This window comes from Rhincodon typus, chromosome 20, assembly GCF_021869965.1.
Source record: "Rhincodon typus isolate 14 chromosome 20, sRhiTyp1.1, whole genome shotgun sequence".
Classification (NCBI taxonomy): Eukaryota; Metazoa; Chordata; class Chondrichthyes; order Orectolobiformes; family Rhincodontidae; genus Rhincodon; species Rhincodon typus.
Window position 1 is genome coordinate 5,810,307 of NC_063351.1, and position 21,351 is coordinate 5,831,657.

Here is a 21,351-nt window from a genome sequence, read left to right on the forward strand (position 1 = left end):
GTTGAAGGAGGAACCAGTTAGCTAGTGACATGACCAGCTGTCTGAAGATCTTGGTCTCTGGTTAATCCTATACCTCCTGCAGCCAGGACAGTTAGTCATGTCGCTAGCTAACTGGCTACTCCTTCAACTGGTAGAGTTTGTATACAGCAGGAGGCGACAGCGCACCAATAAACAGCTGTCATTATTAAAGCTGCAGGTTTGCGGGAGAATGAAGATGGTCATTTACACCCCAGAGCTTAGGCAAGCTGCCACCTGCCTCAGCATCCTCTCTCATGGGAGTAGAGGGGCTCCTCACAGGCCCAGAGCACGACAGGGCTGACAACTGATAAAGGGGCACAGCGCAAACCGTCTGACTCCCGGAACCTCCCAAATCAGGATCTCAGAGGAGCATGTCGTATAAATGTGAGGGCTCTGGTGACTTTCACTGCCATGTCATAATGTCAATGCCCTAAAGTGAGGGCAAGAGGGCAGGAACCTTTTCAAGGAGCAGACAACACCGTTTCCAAAAGAGAGAGAGAGCGCCAATTCGGTCATCCTGTGTCTCCTGCCTGGCCAGAATGTTGGTGCAAGCAGTGAGCCCTGAACAGTCTGAGCTTCTAAGCTCTCCTCACCTGCCTTCTCCATTTAAAGGGGTTAGCCATGGCTATAATGAGACAGAGTCTCTGCCATTCACACCTCTGGGACGGATGGGCTGATTCTGTTCACACACATTACACTGACCCACATTGGGAATGGCTGTGTAATTCTATATTTACTTCACAGGAGCTGCCTTCAATAACATTTTAACAAGTAGCGAACAACACTTCTCATTGTAGAAACACAACAGCAGTTAGCTCAGGATATTTTTATCTCATTACTGAGGAGATAGAAATTGTCAGACAAGAATTAAACTCAGTGAACCATTCTGTCAACACATTATATCACATCCTCACTCCTTATTCGTGGACATATTTCCAACTTTTCCATGTTCTGACAGAAAGGATCTCAATGCCCCCCAAAAAACTTCTCTCTGCCTGCGATTTACAGTCAGGCATTTCACTCTTAACAGAAACACAATTGAGACCATTCACTGGGAGATAGCATCTTAGCGATCATTCGTTACTGGGAAAGCCTCTGGGAGACTCCTGGGCTGCAACAATATCGCAGCTCAATCTAGAACACAAACCCAGATGACAAACTCATCACACTAACATTTACTCAGTGTCATCCTGGCTGACAAAAGCCAGTTCCTAGTACAACATGATCTTTAAACGTATTATAGACGGTAGAGTTCATCCACTGGGCTAGACAGTACCAGCCCATCTTTTTTTTTAAGATGGAGTGGGGAGGGTGGCAGAGAGTGAGGCTGGTGAGGTGGTCTATAACCTCCCTGTCATTTTGTCAATGGCAGGAAAGGTGTCCCTCCCAGAATTCCTAAGTGGCTGAACAAGGGCCTTTTTTGCACCTCCCGGGCACTTTACCAGCCACTGGGGCACCACCACGTGATACAGCAACTGGCTTGGTGGGTTGGGGGTTCCTCTTTTGCAGGCACTCCCTGGAAGCTATGGGCACTCCCCACCCAACAATGGCACTGCCTGCCTTCACCATCACCCAGCCTGGGGCCTGCATGAATGTCTACAACTCCTACATGGCTGACTGAGTCATTGACACTCCCTCATTCTCCAGGTGCAGTCCCAGCAGTGACTACCACTCCCTGTTTAACAGGGACGGCAGTCCCCACCAATAGATATCAAATTAGCTGCTACTGGTCACCACGCTCCCACCGTACCCCACCAGCACTTGGCTAACCTGGGATTTCTAACACCACGAAGTCCAGCCTCTTGAATTCCTTCATATAGTATGTACAGGTTAGCATGTGTAGGCTAGCACATTCAGTGGTGCGAACAGATTTTCCAAGGAACTTTTTAAATGCCATGAAAGGACAAGAGGTGGCACTTACTCTGTTTAAACCCAAGGTATGGTATCCTTTCTATTGGTGTATTTCTTTCCTTCATGTATTTGTAGAGAGTGACGAGGAATGTTTGCTCCTCAGCTCTGCATTCTTCATCAGCCGCAGCTTTGGATTTTTCATCAGCCGAGAGATTTTTGCAATTGCTGCTGTTATTCTTGGGTTTCACCATTGTGGCTTTGGGCTCACATTTTGCCTGAGATGGAAAACAAGAACAGAATTTACAACTATGCTGCAGCTTGACAATTCACACCCAAACAGAGCCTTATGTTAATATCCTCAAAAGGTCAATACGAGTAACTGTTACGAAAGATCAGGCTTTCATCTATTTAGAGACTTTCACAACATCCAAGACATTCAAAGAACTTTGCAGCCAATGAAATACTTTTGGAGGTACAAGTCACTGGTGTTTTGTCAGAAAGGCATCAGCCAATCTGTGCACAGCAAGCTCCCACAAACAGCAATATGACAATGACTACATCATCCAAGGCTTTTTTTTTTCCCAAAACGTGATTGGACTGGGGGATAAATACTGGCCAGGACACCAGGAAGAACACACCTGCTTCCTTTTCTAGATAGGGGTCATGGAATCTTTCCTTCCATCTGATGGGGTCTCACTGTAACACCTCACCTACCCCTTTGACAATGCCAGCCGAGCTGATGTACTCACACTTCTCCTTTGCTGCTGGGATTTACAGCCAAATTTAAGGCTCATCAAGGAGAAAGAAAGATCAAAGAAAAGTTGTCAGACTCTTAGACCTCTACTACCTGCACGTTAATTAAAAACTACTGGTATAGATGGGAACCTGAGATACCCAACCTTCCAACGTTACTGTTAGGTCACTGAAACACTAGTATTTCCATCTCTCAATCTAATCCAATCTCATTTCATCTATAAATCCAACTAACTCCACCCACACTGTGCTATTTATGCCCGGGGGGAGCAGCTCCAATATATCATCGCTAGATTGCTCCAGGGTCTTACGGCCCTTATGCGTACTGGAGTTGGACATGAGCACCAGTCATCTGAAACAGGTGGATGTGGGGGCTTGGTTTTATGTTGTATTCGGGAGGCAGACCCCACCCAAGAACAGCACCTCCTGCCCCGGCAGCAGCTTGAATCCTGTGCTCGAATTGTCGGGAGTGGGATTTGAATACACACCCTCCTGACTTCAGCAATAGTGCTCCTTGCTGGGCTGTGCTGACACTTTGCTTTTAATCTTGCAAGCAAGCAGCTATCAATTTTAAAAAAAGGCTGCCTTGCCAAAAGGTACCAGGCATGAAAAGAGCTAAACTAGACCATACTTTGGCACTGGCTTTTCCATCCGAATCCTCATTGGAATCTCTCTGACCGTTTACAGCTTGGGTGTCTCGCTTCTGGGAGGGGTGCTTCTTCTTCCGAGGGCGCCCTTTAAGATTTGGTGCTGAAAATAAAAGAACGGGGAACAGTTCAAGAACTCAAAGAGCAACGATCATCAGAGAATGTTTATTGCAAGTACAATTCTGTGCCGCTATTAAGGGGACACTCACATCGTTCTAACCAACATGATTATTAAGCATTTTGTATAAATAGCAGCATTGTTGAATAAACCTTCCCACTAAAAGGGTACAGGAGCCCTTAATGCTCCACTGATGCCCATTCCCAGCAAAATGTTGCCATCACCCCAATATCCCATTGAGAATGCAGACAGCCCAATATGAATAACAGCTCTTACATTACAGGATGAGCATGTACATTCTGTGTAGTTGCACTGTTTCACTGCTATAAATAACTTCACTGCAAAATATTTAACTAAGCACAGTTTCTTCAGCTGCAATTGCACAAAAAAAGGGAAAGTTTTCACAGCAACGACATTTTGTTTCGCTTCCAAATTTTTTCGCAGCCCTTCCCAGGTGCACCAATAAAAAACAGTGCAGCAACAACTGGTTTCCTTTGTATAGCCGCAGCCCTGTCTCTGGTGAGCTTCAAGTGGCACCGAGACACTGCCCACTATGTGCTCTTCAGTCACTTTTACCTCACTGTGGGCTGGGCCCATTGCTCATCCTTGACCCTAAAAAGATCAAAAAGTGCACGGATCCTGAATGAGCAGATATGTGGCAGGACAACTTTGAAACAGCTTATCCCCTGTTTACAGGTTGGATACAATTTACAATACTGAACGTGGAGTGGACACAGATGAACTAAGTGGCAGTAAAACGTAGCTGACTGCAAACCAAACCTTTACTTGGTGCCACCCCCGTCAGCCCACCGCGGTACTCTGACAGGGCACTAACCTGTACCAATCACAACAGCTTGCCCTCAATAAAGCTGATGTATTTTTGACTGAACACAAAAGGTGGTGCTATCAGGTCCACCACTTGTTGATTTCAATGGAGTTAAAAAGAGTGAGGGAGGCATGTAATGGAGAGTTAAAGAGGACATGCAGAAAGGTAACAGAATCACTGCTTTATAGGCATCTCCTGCGACTGGGCTGCATTACCGTGAACCTTGCTAGATCTAATCACTTCAGACCGATGACTGCTATTTTCATCTAACATCGCTCTCTTCCAGTGACCTCCTCTGCCACTGCTCCATTGCGCGATCGCACCGACAGAAAAATCCAGAAAAACCATGGATGTTACTCTGCTTACAAAATGGTATTTGTAATACAATACTCAGAGCAGTAGGTCTATGCTGGCAGGGGTCTCATACCCACAGCAGGTAGTAAAAGCTAAGCCACTCATCATCGGTACATGAGGGGTCTAGAACCCCATTTCATCATTTGACACTGACGGGCATAACTCAGTACCACCACCGCCACATCGCTATTTAACGTATCGTGGCCTTGAGGATCCCAAAGCACCATAAATCTCACTCTGCTCCATGTCATTTTCATTGCAATCAACAGACATGTTCATACCAAGCCAGCAATGCTCCAGGGAACACAACTCACATCAGTCACGCACCAATTCCACAATGAGAGGAATTCAAGCACTCTCTGCACTGCTATGGAATATTCTGACGTTAAGTAGGAACTGCTTGGAACATGACTATTTGAGAATTCACTTTGCTGAAGTGCTTGGAACCGGTTACAAAAGATCAGAGAGATTAGCAACCATTAAGCACAGTGTTTGACAACTCAAAAGCTAAGTTCGTACTTTCTTTCATATTGTACTATAAAGAGCAGTCAAGACATCAAAAGCTACATGAAATAAGCAACAATTCCCATTTAATTACTGTATATTTGTTCAGTAGCCGATGACTGATATAATGACAGGGTTCAGACGTAAACTGTAATGAGCACTGGGATTTGGTAAGCTGTCTCCAAAACAACAGAGTTGCTGATGAAATGCAAAATCCAATCATAATGCGGTGTGTTGGCATTTTTAAAAGTATCACTTAGTTTGTACGTACACTTCCATTAAGAACAAAACAAACAAATATTGTGTAAGACTGTAAAGATAGCTTTATTCAGTGCTTTGGAGTATTTATCATCTACAAGAATGCCCTGCGATACCTTACACAGTGTTTATTATTTGTATTTGAGAGTGGAGCCAAAACATACAAGTGACACATTAATCTTTAGTCAATTAGGTTTTGTTGTGTAAAAGAGGGCCTTAGAAACTTTATCCTGTTAATTTCAGAAAAGGTTCCTCGTTGCATCATACTAATTGTTTGAAACATGCTTAACAAATATGAACAGCAGTGACAGAGGAAATTATCCAATTTGAGTTGATTCTGAAATATTAGACAAACTGCACTTCAGCTAAGTATGCCCAAAAATGGCCTGGATTTAGAATTCTTCTATAGCATTGTTGCAGTGTGATGGCATCCTGTCAGATTACAGTAAAAGTGAAGTCATCACTCCAACCTCCCACGCACAGAGACAAACTTACACACACACAGCAGGAGCGATCAGATGGACACAGAGTGTGTCAGGCACACATGCAAAGTGAGCATGTGCAGGGCATATGCACAAATGGGCACATGCAGATGGGCAGAGACAGAGTGTTGGGTGCACACACAGACAGGCAGAGAGGAGGGTGTTAGCATAGTATGAGCGGGCACATTGTGCGTCACATACACCACAAGACAAGCAGCAAGCGAGCACCAGGATGGCACACAGCTGGGCAGACAGACCAATGAATACGTGCCCACTAAAGACATGGGAACGCACACACAGACTGACTGGGAGACACACATCACACATGCATGTGCCGACTGACCAATATACACATGCACACACACAGACTGACAGAAAAGGGACATTGGGGGACATAAACACATGAAGACTGACAAAGACACACACACACTGACGGAGGGCCACACAAACATGTGCAGAACAACAGATCCAAGTGCACACAAGAGCACACAAACTGACACACGTGAACACACTGACAGAGAGACGCAGACACAGACTAAGAGGTGCACATGGACAGAGACATGCACAGACACACACACACAGACTGACCTACAGAACGATACGCGTACATGTACACACAGGCGTGCGTGTGCCTCTATCTGTGCTTATCCACATGCGGCCCCTCCATCCACACAGACGCGTGCGTGCCTGCATCTGCGTTTGTCCACACGCAGCCCCTCCATCCACACAGACACAGGCGCGTGCGCGCGTCTGTGCTCATCCATGCACACACGCACACACATACAGGTGCACATGCAGATGCAGGCACGCGTGCAGACACACACACTTACAAGCGTACGTATGCAGACAGACTAAAACAGGCGCACCTACACCTAGACACACAGGTAGAGGTATGTGCACATACATGGATATACATGCACACACGTGGAGACGTGCATGCGCGCACACAGCCATGCAGAGAGAGACAGACACACACAGAGACACAGGTACACAGACTGACAGGCATACACACATGCTCAGACTGACAAAAACAAATCACACGGAACTTATGCAATATAAAACATTGACAGCTTCACACTGGACCCGGAATTGTGCAGTGGCTATTTCCTAATTTAGACCATTTCAAGCAACTAAAAATCTGTCCCACCTTAGCCCTTTGACTAAAAACCACGTCCGCCGTGAGTCACGTTAATACGGTCACACCACACAAAAGAACATTTAACACCGCACTGTCAGGGTGGCTAACAAACTCAGCCGAAGAAATACAAGAGGAGGCACGGCACAAGCAGAGACAGAGAGAACACAAACCCCGGTTTACCCATAGTGTTTGAATGGAGCCGAGAGGCTCAGCAGACTGTGGTAGGGGACACCATCCCGTGAGCCCAGTGCCCGATACACACTTCACGCAGTTGCCCGATCAAGCGCTTTCTTACCGCCCGGGCTGCTCAAACACATCGATTACTCATTGGAACAGCAGCTGGAAGCAGCGAGCAAACAAAAACAACCCGGGGGTGGGGGGGGGGGGCAGATAGAGAGAGAGAAAAGGGGGATGGACTGCCTGGAATGGAGACAGCAAAAAAAAAACCCGAGCGAGCTTTAGCTGCTGACAGTCCATTTGCTGTCATCTGGTCCCCACCTCTTCCAGCGGAGCAATCATTTCCCCGGCTACATCTCTCTCTGCACAGCCCCAGTGCCCAGCTCCTACAAGCTGGCACTGCTGCCATTCCAGATTTATGGCACTCTCGATATTTCGGGGGGGTTTTTTTGTGTGTGTGTGTGTGTGGTTGAACCTGCTCTCCTGTATATCTTAGTGCTCGTACAATCACTGGCCCCAACATTTACACATGAAGCGCGGTGCGTTAGGAGAGAGAAAAAAAAAGTTTGCAGACACTTTCCAGGCGACTTGCTCCTGTAAAGTGACATATTGTTGCTAGCCGCTAGCAACATTAGCAGCAAACAGGATTAGGGTATCCTGTTGGTTTTCAGGAAATTACTAAACGCGATTGCAGCCCTTCCAAGATCCACTTCGTAAATTGGTGGTGACTACCGCTTTTCCATCAATGAACTCATTAAGATCGCCGCTGTGCAATTAACTCTTTGAGAGGGCACTGGCAGAGCTGCTAACTTGGCCAAGGGTGGAAGCCGTGCTCAACAACTTCCCTCTGTTAATGCTCTGCTTTCGCAGCTCCAGTGTAAAATTCCAGCTTCTAATTTTTTTTTAAAAAAAAGTCCACCAGACAAGCTCCGCGCTCTGTCATGCAAACCGCTGACGCCATCCCTTCCTTACTGCACAGCGCCTTCAAATCTGCATTTCCAAACTCTGGCGGATTATGCCCCGTGTTATTTAGATGTCAGCTGAGACAGTGCGCGCACACACACACAAAATTGTAAAGCGCCCTTTAAGTTTCTGCCTATAAAAGGCAGCATTAATCCAGAAAATTAGATCATAAGAAAGTCATTAGACTAATTCACAACATCCCTTTTGATGCTATTGATGTACATTAAAACCTGTTTAAATAACAGGGCATGTACGTCAAGTGCCGCAGCAAACTCAACAAAGGACTACCTTGCAGGCTGACAGAAATACACTCTTAACTATTAGGTTTCATATGCTGTGCCAGATTCTGAACAAAACAACCTCTTAATTACTGCAAAAGAAAATCCAATTTAGTATCACTGCAACATGATCCCATTACTGCAGTTATTATATTCCTCCTACAATTCTGTTCACAGACCAAAACGCACAAAGTATAAGCAGTTCGGTCAGTTGGCATCCATCTCCCTTCTGGAATTGGACATCCTGTCTCATCAATTGAAGTAAGGATGCTAGATATTCAGGAGACATAGAAGTCCTGAAATACCACCCCAATTTACCATTTCTTATGGTTACCATGTTTTATCAATACTATTTTATGAATAACTCTTTTAATTCTAAGCTAGTTAGCTTCAGTACACATTAAGGAGGCAGCTGATATCCCTGTCTTTCCCAAGCAATGATGTTTTCATTCATAGAATGATTCAGAACAGAAAGAAGCCATTCAGCCCACTGTACCTGAGCTAGCCAATACTTAATCAGTAGGCTGGAGTTCTCCATCTGCTACTTATCCAGAGTCCCATAGTGTTTACTCCATTGTCTTTTGGATGTTGTTAATGAACCTAGCTTTTTAACCATTCTTCTGGGTATCACATTCCAGATCAAAACAACTCTGCATTATTTCTCCTCACCTGCTGTTTAGACATTCTCATCTCAAGTGAAACCCTCTCATCTGGTTAGTGACCTACCTGCAGTGGAAACAGCGTTCTCTTTATTTACAGTACTGTGTAATTTGGAATGCACTTACTAAATTGCTCCACATTTTTCCCTACCCGGAATAGAACAATCCCAGATTCTTCAGTCTCTCCAAATATCTGAAGTCCTCACTTCTGGTACCATTCTAGTAAAACTTTCCTTGTTCCTTCACCAAGGCCTCAGTATCATTACAGAAATGTGCTGCCCAAAATTCTAGCTCAGGCTAACCAGCAATTTCTACAGTTATGTCATAACTTCCTTGTTTTTGCACTTTTTACCTGAACTCCTTATTTTAAAAAGCAGCCTTGTCAAATTCTCCTGTCATCGAAAGCAAAACACAGGATGCTGGAGAAACTCAGCCAGTCTGGCAGTATTTGTGAAAAGAGAAACATGACTCTTCTTAAGAATTGAGCTTGAAACATAATTTGTTTCTCTCTCCACAGATGCTGCCAGACCTGCTGAGTTTCTCCAGCATTCTGTGTTTGCTCCAGATTTCCAATACAACAGTATTTTGCTACTATTAGTCTTGTTAAAGTTTGTCCACAGATAAACCTCACTCTCTGGACTCTGACAGAGAAGAAACTGCCTATTTTTTTTGACCATATTAGTGAAACCACTTATTTGTGCAGCTAGCGTGAAGATTGAGTCTGGTGCAATTACACTGCGTACCATAATGTCGCAAAGTGGCAGTTGTGGTGCAAAATGAGGAGTCTAACTTCTCTTTTGAATTTTCAATTTAAGTAAGCTAAACACAATCCTTGATAATTTGAAGTTAGCTTCTCTAATGAGGGTGAACTAAAGGTTTGCAACTTTAATTGAGTTTCCCTTTATGTATCATATCATTCAGGTCAATCATTAATTTTAATCAGACTGAACCATCCTTACAATTTAAGAATCAGTCTGGCTCAGTGGTAGCACTCTCCCCTCCAAGCTGGAAGGAAGGTCTAATCCACAAACTGGAGCACATCATTTAGATTAAAGACATCACTAGACTCCTGAGGAGTAGTATGGTGAAGGATGCAGTCTTCCAATTTTTATATGATACTAAGGACCCCACTTTAGTAGATGTTAAAACAAGAGCTTTCTACCTGCTGTCCTTCCAATTTTTATACTCCAACCAACATCATGAGGTAGACTGTCATAATGCCGTTTGTGGGATCTTCCTGCCACTTTGCCCTGCTTCATAACAATGATTACACTTTAAAAATACTTCATGTACTTTACTGACCTGAGTTGTTCCATAAATGCAAGCCATTTCCTTTTGGGCTTCATAATAGACCATTCAGTTTCTAACATAAAAATTGAGAGAGGGAGTGGATCATTCAGCCCTTGGGATGGCTCCGCCATTCAATAAGATTTCAGTACAAATAAAAAGGAGACAGGGACAATAAAACATCAGAGTCTGATTGCAAATCTTACTAATGGACCTGACGATAAGAGAATTCAATACTCAAGTCACCCAACTGTGGAAAAGTGTACAGCATCCCCACACTGGCTGGCATCTAATTGAAAGTTAAGTTGGTGGTTTTCTTTGCATATTTGGTCTCACCTGAAAAGAAATTATTAATGATTCAATACTGGACTGCACAATCAAGGCAAGTGCAAAAATGCTGCAGAAAATTCACTGTCTTCTTTTAATATCACTTCCACATTTCCAAACGTTATTGTATATAAATACTGTATGCTTAGATTATTGCATCTTCTGAGGAAACCTTTCCTTATTAAATGAAGACTGGTGACAATCTGCCACTAAGTGTGTTTACGGCTTCCTGAACCAAATTTCTGGCAATATTTTAAAATTAAAAACTGTTTGATGATTAGAAGCATCTTCACCAAAAGGCAGTCCAACTAAATATTTCCCCAATTCTCACAACTGGATGAAGTTACTGCGCACAATAATTATGACATTTCTAATTTTAGCTCAAATTGTGTACCTTATTTGTCTAAGCGAATAAAACACCTCAGTAACCACAGCATTCACAATTTAAAGCATACATTTTGTGCTGCGCACATCAACATGAGGCTGCTTTTGTGTTCTGTAAGTGGGTCAAGTGCTCATTAAATGCAATAGAGCAAAAGAATTAATTATGTGTTATTGACTTTAAAGACAGCACAAATATGCAGTATTTAAGTAATTGGAGTTGGTGGGGCGGGGGAGACACACTAGAAATGTTGAGACTTGACAACCCCAGGAGCACTTCTGAATCATCGGGCGCCTTTTTTCTGCGATTTTCAAAATTTGGTTTTAAATGCCCTCCACCCCCGCGTTTTGCTGCCACTCTGAGTGCCAGGGCACACCAACTTACTTGAATTGTAGCAAACCTCCAAGGCAGCTCTCTGGTGGGATTCCTGTACTTGGGTCAAAAGTATTCCAATGGTCAATACTTAACCTGATAAAAACAACCACTTAAATCTCTGGTAGTAGGGCAGAGCAATAACTTAACGGGTAGTAAGAACTGCTGATGTTGGAGTCAGAGATAACACAGTGTAGAGCTGGAGGGACACAGCAGGCCAGGCAGGATCAGAGGAGCAGGAAAGTTGACGTTTCAGGTTAGGACCCTTCTTCAGAAAATTTTCTGCGCTCCTCCAGCTCCACCCTGTGTTATCAGTAACTTACGGGGGGTTTTTCCCTCCCATAACCCTGTCCTAGGAGGTGTCAACAAGTACTCCGCATTTGATTATGAACAGGCATTACCAATGCCAGTGTTAATGGGCTGTATAATTCTAATAATAACAGGTCTGACAATAAATGCTTTGATCTCCTGGTCCAAAGCTAAGGTGGTCAGGAGGCTTTCGCTTCCTTTTGGATCAAACGTAGTCAGATGATGGCCAATGCACTGCCCTAGGCTCTGCACGTCACCAAAACAATGACAGAATTACACACATTTAAAACCTATTTTATTTGTATGAGACATAAAGATATACCTGCAACCACATTTAAGTAGTGGAATTTACGTTCTATAAACTTTGTCATGGATAAAAATCTCATAGCATTCCACAGGAGTGTATTCAAAACATCACTTCAAAAGGAATCTAAAACATGTGTAGAATTTAGATTCTGTTCTAGTACAGAACACTATCCCATAGCCTCGAACCTACAACTGATTGTTAATAACCACAAAGATAAAGATTTTAAAAAAAGATCTATATAAGTGGTTGAGAGATCTTTGAAAGCCATCTTAATCTCTCCATACTGACGAGTGGGTGGTGGAGTTACACTTCTGCAGTTCCATCCTTAGTAAGAAAATCAGGCATCCTTTAGGCGTGGGATTCTGGAGTTTGCCCAATGGGTGAAAGATTTAAGTCTAGGAAAATGCAACACCAATTAGGTGCAAGATGAGGTCGCACAAACCAAACGCTTGGTTGTGCTGGGTTAAAGCGAAGTTTAACAAATAGATGGCTGTTTAAAAACAAAACTCACGGATACCCCATCATCAAATGGAGGTAGAAAGACAGGCTTGTCCAACTACCATCTACCTCCTACCCAATCCAGCCACATGCTCTTTGCCCCTCCAACTCCAATATTTGGCCTTCAAATAAAAGGAAAAGTTGTCACATGGTTACAGAATCAGCTGAGTGAGGGGAAGGTGTTGCAGGGGGAAGACATACAGGTGGATTCCCCAGGGATCAGCATTCGGCCCCAGTGTTTATATTTATCACCAGCCTAGACTTGGATGCACAAGACGTCAGTTTAAAATAGAGGCAGATGACACAAAGCTTGGGAGGACAGTGAGACACTTCAAGAGGACACAGATTGGCTGGTGGTATCAGCAGATACATGGCAGAAGAAATTTAATGTAGAGAACTGTGAAGTGATTCATTTTCGGTGGAAGAACAAGGAAAGGCAATAGAAACTAAAGGCTATTATTTTAAAGCAGGTGCAGGAACCGAGAGACCCAGGGTTTGTGATTACAAATCGTAGGAGATGGCTAAACAGATTGAGGAAGTGGTTAAAAAGCTTGTAACACTGGTAATCTTGAGTTTTACAAATACAGACAGAGCACAAAAGCAAGGGGGTTACAACGAATCCTTGTAAAACACTGATTTGGCCTCAGCTTGGGAATTGGGTCTTTGTTAAGAAGCGAAAAAGTGTTCAAAGAAAATGTCTTAAACAATTGTTTTTAATGCTTTCATTTTTTTTTCCCTTGACTTGCTTTCAGCTGCATCCCTGGAGATTATAGTTCAATCCCAGGAAACTCCAGAACAATCCTGGAAGCACTGGCAATGCTTTAGGAAGAAAATGAATGCTGAACACTGGCCTCCAAGTTGAGGTCGTGACTGGTTCCTATCGTATGTAATCTAATGTCAAATAATTACTTTAATTTAAAGTTTAATGATATTGGCTGGAGATAAGTTGTTATGTACCACAAATCTGGAGTTAATTTTGGAAGCAAAGATTTCCTAGACTCCATTTCTCATCCATTAGATCATAATTGGCCACATGAGGCTCCAATATTAAAATATCAGCCTGTATTATGACTAAGCTGCTGTGATTCAGTCAGAAGATCCATTTTATATCAAATATTCCTCATACCGCAGCATCCAACACAATTAAGTAACCAGATGTTGTCATATGGCCTTCACGAAGCATTTATAGTTTAATTTCTTGTTGAAATCCTTTTATAACATAAAGAGGTCCAGTTTGGGGGGGGTGGGGCGGGCGTGGAGGTGGAGAGAGGCAGAGAGAAAGAGAGAGAGAGACACACAGAGTTATATTTTTGGCTTCAGAGTTTCAAAAGAATTCAGATGATCAATGCAATGCCAGTATTGAGGGAGTGATGCACTGTCAAAGATTTGGACAAGACCTGATTAAACCAAGACACCTACCTGCTCTCTGGGGGAAAGCAGGTCCGAAAGCACTACTCGAAGGAATAGCAGTAGAGATTCACCACCTCCCGCCACCCCCCACCACCCCACAAAATCCAGGCAGCATTTAACCTGCAAGCAACATCATTAGAAGAGTTAATCTAGTTAAATTATTTCACTACTGGTTGAGAGAGTTGACTGTACCCAAACTGACTGCTGCCTTTCCTTTAGTGCAATAGACTGTACCCTTTCAAGTATTTCATTTGATCCAAAGCACTTTTGGATTTCCTGAGCATGTGAAAGGTGTGACATGAATCCAAGTTTTCTTTAAACTAAGTTAGTATGTTTATCGCAATTTTATTTTGTTAAATTCCCATCCAGGTCATGCCATAACTCAACCTATTCTTTTCCTAATATCCCCATTCAACACCCCATTCCAACCTTCCTTCTTACTCCATCCCCATCTCCCATTCCCATATCCCCTGTGCATCTCTCACCATTCTCCAGCTCCCCCACCTAAGCCCCTATACTTTACAGAACTTACTTGCCCTGGAAGGACATACAGATTACAATAGGGGGAAAAGCTTGTTGCACCCATCACCCTCTTCCATAGTTTATGATCTTGGCTACAGCAAATATACTTTCCTCAAATTGCATACTTCCCAATAAACCAATGATCTCAGCTTCAAACATGTTCGACAGTTGAGCACTCTTCAAATTCTAAATGTCCACAAGCTTGAAATGAATGAATTTCTCTTCTTTTCTGTCCTAACTGGCTAACTACACACCCTCTCAGCAAAGAAATTTCAGGGCCTTACAATGGTGCCTCTTTGTTATAGTGACATGAGTGGGGAAAGACAAGAATGAGATCCATGACCAAAAATGATGAACACTAAAACAGTCCAAATACATACTGAGGAGTCGCAGTTAAAAGGAAAAATCCGAATTAGCTCAACATGTTCAAAGCTCTCAATTGCCCTCTAGTGTCAGCCTTCCATCCTATGTCACCAAAATACAAATTATTGGTGATTTCTCTATTAATCAAGAGTTAGATTCTCGGTAAAAAGGCTAAGGTGAAGAAAGTCTGCCTAACATTGGGAGCAAAGTGCAGAGCCAAGTGTCTGTTCCAAACCGTCAACAGAAAAAGACCATTTCCTTAGTAACTGATTAATAAATATTATCAATTTCACATAACAAAGCTGTATCACTTGGAACAAAGTTCAGTCGCTTTCCAGACTCCAATTTAGGAACAGATTTAGTAAAGAAAACATGACTAATCTTTAACAGTTCTTACAGCCTCTTTTCAAATACTGTTTTAACAAACACTGCGGCTATGGCTTCACTCAATTATAGTTCTAAGGCCAAGGTTTTTTCCTCAATTACTGTATCAAGAGCAATGCCCCTTCTGTTGACCCCTGAAACCTCTTGACCTTTACCCAAGTAAATCAGCAGAAGCAAAATAGCCACAAGTCCCATTGAAATAATGAAAATGCCAAAATCATTTTGGGGCGAGGCAAGATTAATGAACAGCCTTGTTGAACATGAGTAGCATAACTGTTTCTTGCTAATTCTTACACTTTTCAACAAAATAAAAGCAAAACTGTATTCAGTTTTCTCCAGATGCAGAAACAATCTCACTCCCTACCTTCCCTCCACTCGAAACATTTCTAATCCCATTGCAGGTTACAGATTGGACACATCAAAGCCCGGCAAGTCATAGCAGATCGATACATTAAAAAAAAAAGAAAGATAATACTTTAGTAATATGTTACACCGCATTACACAGAACACTGACCACTGAGAAACTTTAACAGGTTGGAAACTTTCAGGACTCAACTAGTCAACGAAAATGTACAATCAAAGAAGGGGAACCTTACAATTGCATTCAAAGTTACACCACACCTTTTGTTTTAAAATGAAAATAAGACCAAATTATTCCACTTCATTCTCTGAAGAAAAATTGTTGGCAACGATCGAGGTCAATGGAGAGTGCAGTAGAAAAATCAACAAATGACTTATATACATTAGCTTACTGGAAAATAAACTATCTCCTGACATCAGCACACTGTGGGTGATCTGCCCCTGATGTCACTCAGTGGTGTACTTTCCAGTAAACTGATGCTTGCTACTTCTACAAATGGACACGAGGTGTTTCTGACCAGACTCGCAGAAAAAAACGAAACAAAGCTACAACTTTCACGCCACAAACGAGTCAGAAGTTAGTCAAAATTTACTCATGTCAACAGGGTTTGGGAAATTGCATGCTATCGAATTGAATTCTATTCCAGCCACTGCAGAGAGTCAAGCATTCTGCCTTGTTGAATCAAAAGATAAAGTTCTCTTTTTATAAAATGCATTAATTTCCGATGCATTCGGAATTACAATTGGTTTGAGTTAAGAAAAGGAGCCTCATCAAAATTTAATCATCTGCAAAAAGGCATTTTTTAAAAAAGAATCCATCAGCTTTCGTTACCTGGCCAAAGCCATTCTGTTCACTGGTTTGGCCGAACACCTATTACGAAGGATATTCTGCAAATTGGCCAGGTTCAACATCTATTACAGCTACAATCTGCTCATTGTAATAGATGCTTGATGGAGCCAAATACAGTCTATTCACTAGCTGGGTTAAACACCGATTACAAACATCTGCAAAGCAATTTGAGAAATGCCAATGAAACTTCGCTAAATGTTTCAGGACTTTAAATGATTTCCCTCTGTTTCGACAACATATTTTACAGATGTTATGTCACAGTTGGAATCTCACAAAGAAATGATTATTAAGCATGCTTGTGTCACAAAGAAATGATTTCAGGACTATAGGAATGTCTAAGACATCTTGTATGGTCACTAATGAGCTGACATGAACACAGTCTTGCATCCAGTGGTTCCATGTCTATTGTTTCCCCTTTTTGGCTTGTGTGTGATTGGAGTGGGCAGGCCAATCACACTGTTGATTCAGTTAAGTATATAACACTTGAGCTAACATTTGCTTGCAAAAACTTCAGTTGTAACTCGCAGAAAGTAAAATACCAGATGCCGTGATTAATATCTTTTCAAATAGGTTTCAGGTTACACTTCAGGAATTCGGCTGCTGAGCTATCTCGAAGAAAAAAAATGTGAAAAGGAGGATTTTTTCACTGACCCTGCATGAGGTCAGAACAACTCATTTTATTGCAATATACTTTAAACCTTGCAGCTGAAGGCCAGATGCCATGAAATACAAATGGTAAGACAGAACATTATTTAATTACATCAGTCTTAAACCTAAATTTGAAATTTAAGTCCCAGTGACTCCACTAAATGTAAAATTTCTAAACTTGGATTTGTGTCCAATCACAAGTTTAAATTTTCCTTCCTTCCAATTAATTTTCTAATGTCAGACTGCACATAGATCAATTGTGGCATCAATGAGCACCAACCAATTTTACAAATGGATTTATTTCTCTTTATTCCTTCGTGAACTGTGGGGCTAGCACGTTTTCCCAACCCCAGGTGCACAGACAAGGTGGTGTGCAAGCGGTTTCTAGGCCACCTTTAGTGGATAGTTAAGAGCGAAGCACGTCAGCGTGAAGCTACAGCCAGATCGTCAAACTCTGCCTCCTACAGGTCATTACCGAGCTGGTCCGATCGTAATGACAACTTCACAATCAATATGGTCTCAGTGGTTTCACATTCCCTGAACTGCTGGTGTGAGCAGCTGGATTATTAACCCAGTAACTGTGAAACCACTACCCATGTGAACGCCAAGTACCTGATGTCCCAACACTCACATTTAGATGAGTATATATAGGCAGCTGACCTTCTACGACATAATAGTTTTAAAAAGGTATGAGCAACTCAAATCTCACTGACTCTCAGCACCAGTCACGGAGACCTGGAATAACTCAGGAACATAGGATTCAGAAGGTAGGAGTAGGTCATTTGTACCTTTGCGCCTGCTCCACGAGGAAACACGTCATTTCAAGCGGCCTGGACTAGAGCTTCTCAAATTGGAACAAGAAGGTAATAAAACCAAACTGATTCACCATTTAATAGTCACTGGGAGAATTCCCTACTTGAGTGTGGTTCTTTATAGTAGTGCCTGGGATATTTACCTCCAATTCCTGAAGACTCAGACAGTGGCATTGACTGGAATGCAAAGGTCAGCAGAGGGCATCTTGCATGGGCACTCCACCTCTGCTTCAGTTGTGATGGCATCAGAGACTACTATCCATGGTGTGCCATCATTTAGACAGGCAATGCTAGCCCAACCAGGAGTGACCTACTGAAATAGTAGGCCTGATATTAACAGAAGTAATTTAAAGATGGGCCCTGAAGGTTTCAAGCGTGTAGAATCCCAATGGTCCCAAAGGAATAAGTACAAAGCTGTGCATGGCCCCCATCACGCCACATTCGGGTGTGGGCAAGGGAGGGTTCTGGGCGCCTCCACATATCGGAAACTGCGCTCCTGCCAGAAACTCAGTGGCATCACCAGGGTGTGCCAATCCACCATGTCTCGACCAAAACAAACAGCAGAGAGCTTGACAAACCAGATTCCAGCCATTGATCAGGACGAGACAAATCTGTGGGAAGCAAGGAGGAAAATCATTTACTCATTTCATGCGGTTATTTCATAATATTGTACAAACCAAACTGGACATTAGAGAAAGCCAAGTGCACTTGGAGCGGTAGAAAAGTGACATTCAGAGCGTTTATTTGGTGTAACATGCAAACTCTCAAACGAATTTTTTATTGACTCACCCAGACCTGGCAGTGCTGTTGTAGTCATGTAGCAAATGCGCATTAAAAGGTGATGTAATTATGCCAATATTGCTGGCTGTACGAACACAGATGTAGCAAGCATTGTTAAAACTGAAAGATGAGATCATATACAGAGGAACAGAAAAAAAATCCCCAACTAGATGTGTAATTAGAAAAAGCAGAATACTCATTTTCTAAGTAATTATGGAATTGCTTCAAAAACACACAGAACCCTTTGTAATGTATTTTACTTGGCTAGAATCCCGAATTTAACTTGATGCTGCAAAGACTAAATATCTTTGGAGTGTAAGCCTTCCTTCAAGTCTGTACAACTTTGTAGCGGGACTATAATTAGATGCAATTCAAACATTACTTATATAGCAAAAAAAATGCAATGCAGGTTTGTGTAGCCCCTCCTTCTGTTCTTGTCTTCTCTATAAAACAAGTTAGAGGAGCAGCCCTTACAGCATGCCAAGACTGGAGTACTTAGTTTCAGTTTTATCTAAGCCTGGGCACAGTATCTGCTATCCAGGTTGAAGAATAATCTTATCTATTTGTCTTTGATAAATCATTGAAAGAAAAGTATAAAATAGCACAGCATGCATTTGTTTGAAAATTGCAAAATATTCACTAAGACCTCTCTCAAATAGTCCATAATGACAGTTTGGGCTCAAAATATTTAGAAGTGGTTAATTTTTTGTTCAGTTGAACTGAAAAGGAGTCGCACTGATGATATGTATAATCAGCAAACACAGCACAATATTTTACAAAAAGAGCTGAATTGATTTTTTATTTAAATAATTTGCTTCTTCCATGCAGCCCGCCCCACCCCCAGTCCCCCAAATCTGGAAGAAATCACGTGCTTTTTATCGTTGAATAAGAAAGTTTTGCCTATCCTCAACAAATGATCTCAGTTCCCACATCAGATACAGTGCCCTCTTTTGAATAAATGCCACTAATTACATCGCCTCAAGTTCACTTTTGGTTCCTTCCCAACAACAACAACAACAACAAAAAGCAGGGCACCAGTTACATATGATTCAGATGTTATTTTTGGTCCCGTGTGATTAAATGGTAAGAGATACCTAGAAGTGATCTCGGGAGGATGGGGGAGGGATGGGACTAACACAAGGTGGTGTATGTACTAAGAGACATGCATCAGAAGCACAGTTACAAAACGTGGAACCTAAAAAAGAAAATACTTCACATTCTAAAAACTTTCTTAATTAATTCACAGCATGAAATATTTCGCTGAATTCCTAGCCGGCCAAAGCATGTAACCAGGATTTGAAACTCAAGGCTTCTAGGGAAAGTCAGGTATAATCTCCATCAGGGAAGCAAGCAGTTCTCTCCATTTATATTGCCTTTTGTCAGGGTCCTGCTGGTTACAGACACAGCATTAATCACAAGAGGTGAAGAATCCTGTACAGGCTGGACTCAACTTTAAAAATAAAGCTTAAACAGAATGTTTATTGCAAGTGACACTTGCTCCCTCAAGCCTTACAGGCTCCAAGCTCCCATTAAAAGTTACGTTTCAGCTGGGCATTAAATTCCTGCTGCACTCTCATTGTCTATAAGAAGAATATGTTTCAAAACTTACATCCATTTGTCAGAAATACAGCAGAAGTGGCTGCACCTCCACTTAATGTGGATATTAGATGTGAAAGTTTCAGCAAACTGACAATATAAAATTGTTTCCTACTGCACACCTGTCAAACGCATAATCTTAACCATTTCATTTTGCTCCAGACAGGTCCCAGATTGCAAATGTTGTCATTCGTACAATGCTATGACTGCTTTATGGTATTTCCAAGGCCCATTGTTATATGGGGCTCAGTTGGCAGCTTAAAGTCAGAAAACTGTGGAGAATAACTCCAGAATCATAATCTCATTGAATAACCCATGTGCAATATGCTGTTCTGTATGATGTTCTGTCTTTCAGTTAAGATGTTAAACTGTCTGCCTTCTCAGGTACATGTAAAAGATTCCATGGCAACATGTCCGAAAGGAATGGTGGTGGTGGTCCTGACCAATATTCATTGCTCAACCAAGATCACAAACAGATTATCTGGTCGTTATTTAATCACGTTTTGAGAGCACTTGCTGCAGTCAAATTAGTTGTCACATTTCTCACATTACAACAATGACTTCACTTCAAAACTGCTTCATTGGCTATAAAGCGTCTGGAACATCCTGTAGCCGTAAAACGTGCTACATAAAAGCAGGTTCTTACTTGCACCGTTCTGGTTCATTAAAAGTTTCTAGCCACATGGCAGGCTCTCCAAGGTGGACACTGAGGGTCAACTGGTTCCAGCCCTGTCTAAGAGGCGCACACAAGCACACACACACACACACACACACACACGCGCGCGCTCTTCAGGCACCCAACACACACACACACACACACACACGCGCTCTTCAGGCACCCAACACACACTCTCTCTCTCCGCACCCCACTACATCTCCCCCACCAACACACACACACACTCCCTCTTCAACCGTCCCCAACACACACACTCTCTCCGCACCTCACTACATCTCTCCACCAACACACACACACACACACACACACACACACACTCTTCAACGCACCCAACACACACACACCTTCTTCACCCCCTCAACACACACACAAACACACCCCCTCTTCACCCCCCCAACACACACACAAACACACCCCCTCTTCACCCCCCAACACACACACA

The 21,351-nt window shown here is 42.6% G+C and overlaps 1 protein-coding gene across 3 annotated transcripts in view; it reads right to left on the reverse strand.

Moving 5' to 3' along the window:
- The window catches only part of arid5b (AT-rich interaction domain 5B), a 125,271-nt gene that overhangs the window by 41,983 nt on the left and 61,937 nt on the right, over positions 1–21,351 (reverse strand). For all 3 annotated transcript variants that reach the window (XM_048608865.1, XM_048608866.1, XM_048608867.1), the window contains 2 exons: positions 3,254–3,372; positions 1,940–2,144 (listed from right to left, as the gene is read on the reverse strand). In XM_048608865.1, the coding sequence (XP_048464822.1) occupies positions 1,940–2,144; positions 3,254–3,372 (324 nt within the window). The remainder of the gene's footprint in view (positions 1–1,939; positions 2,145–3,253; positions 3,373–21,351) is intronic.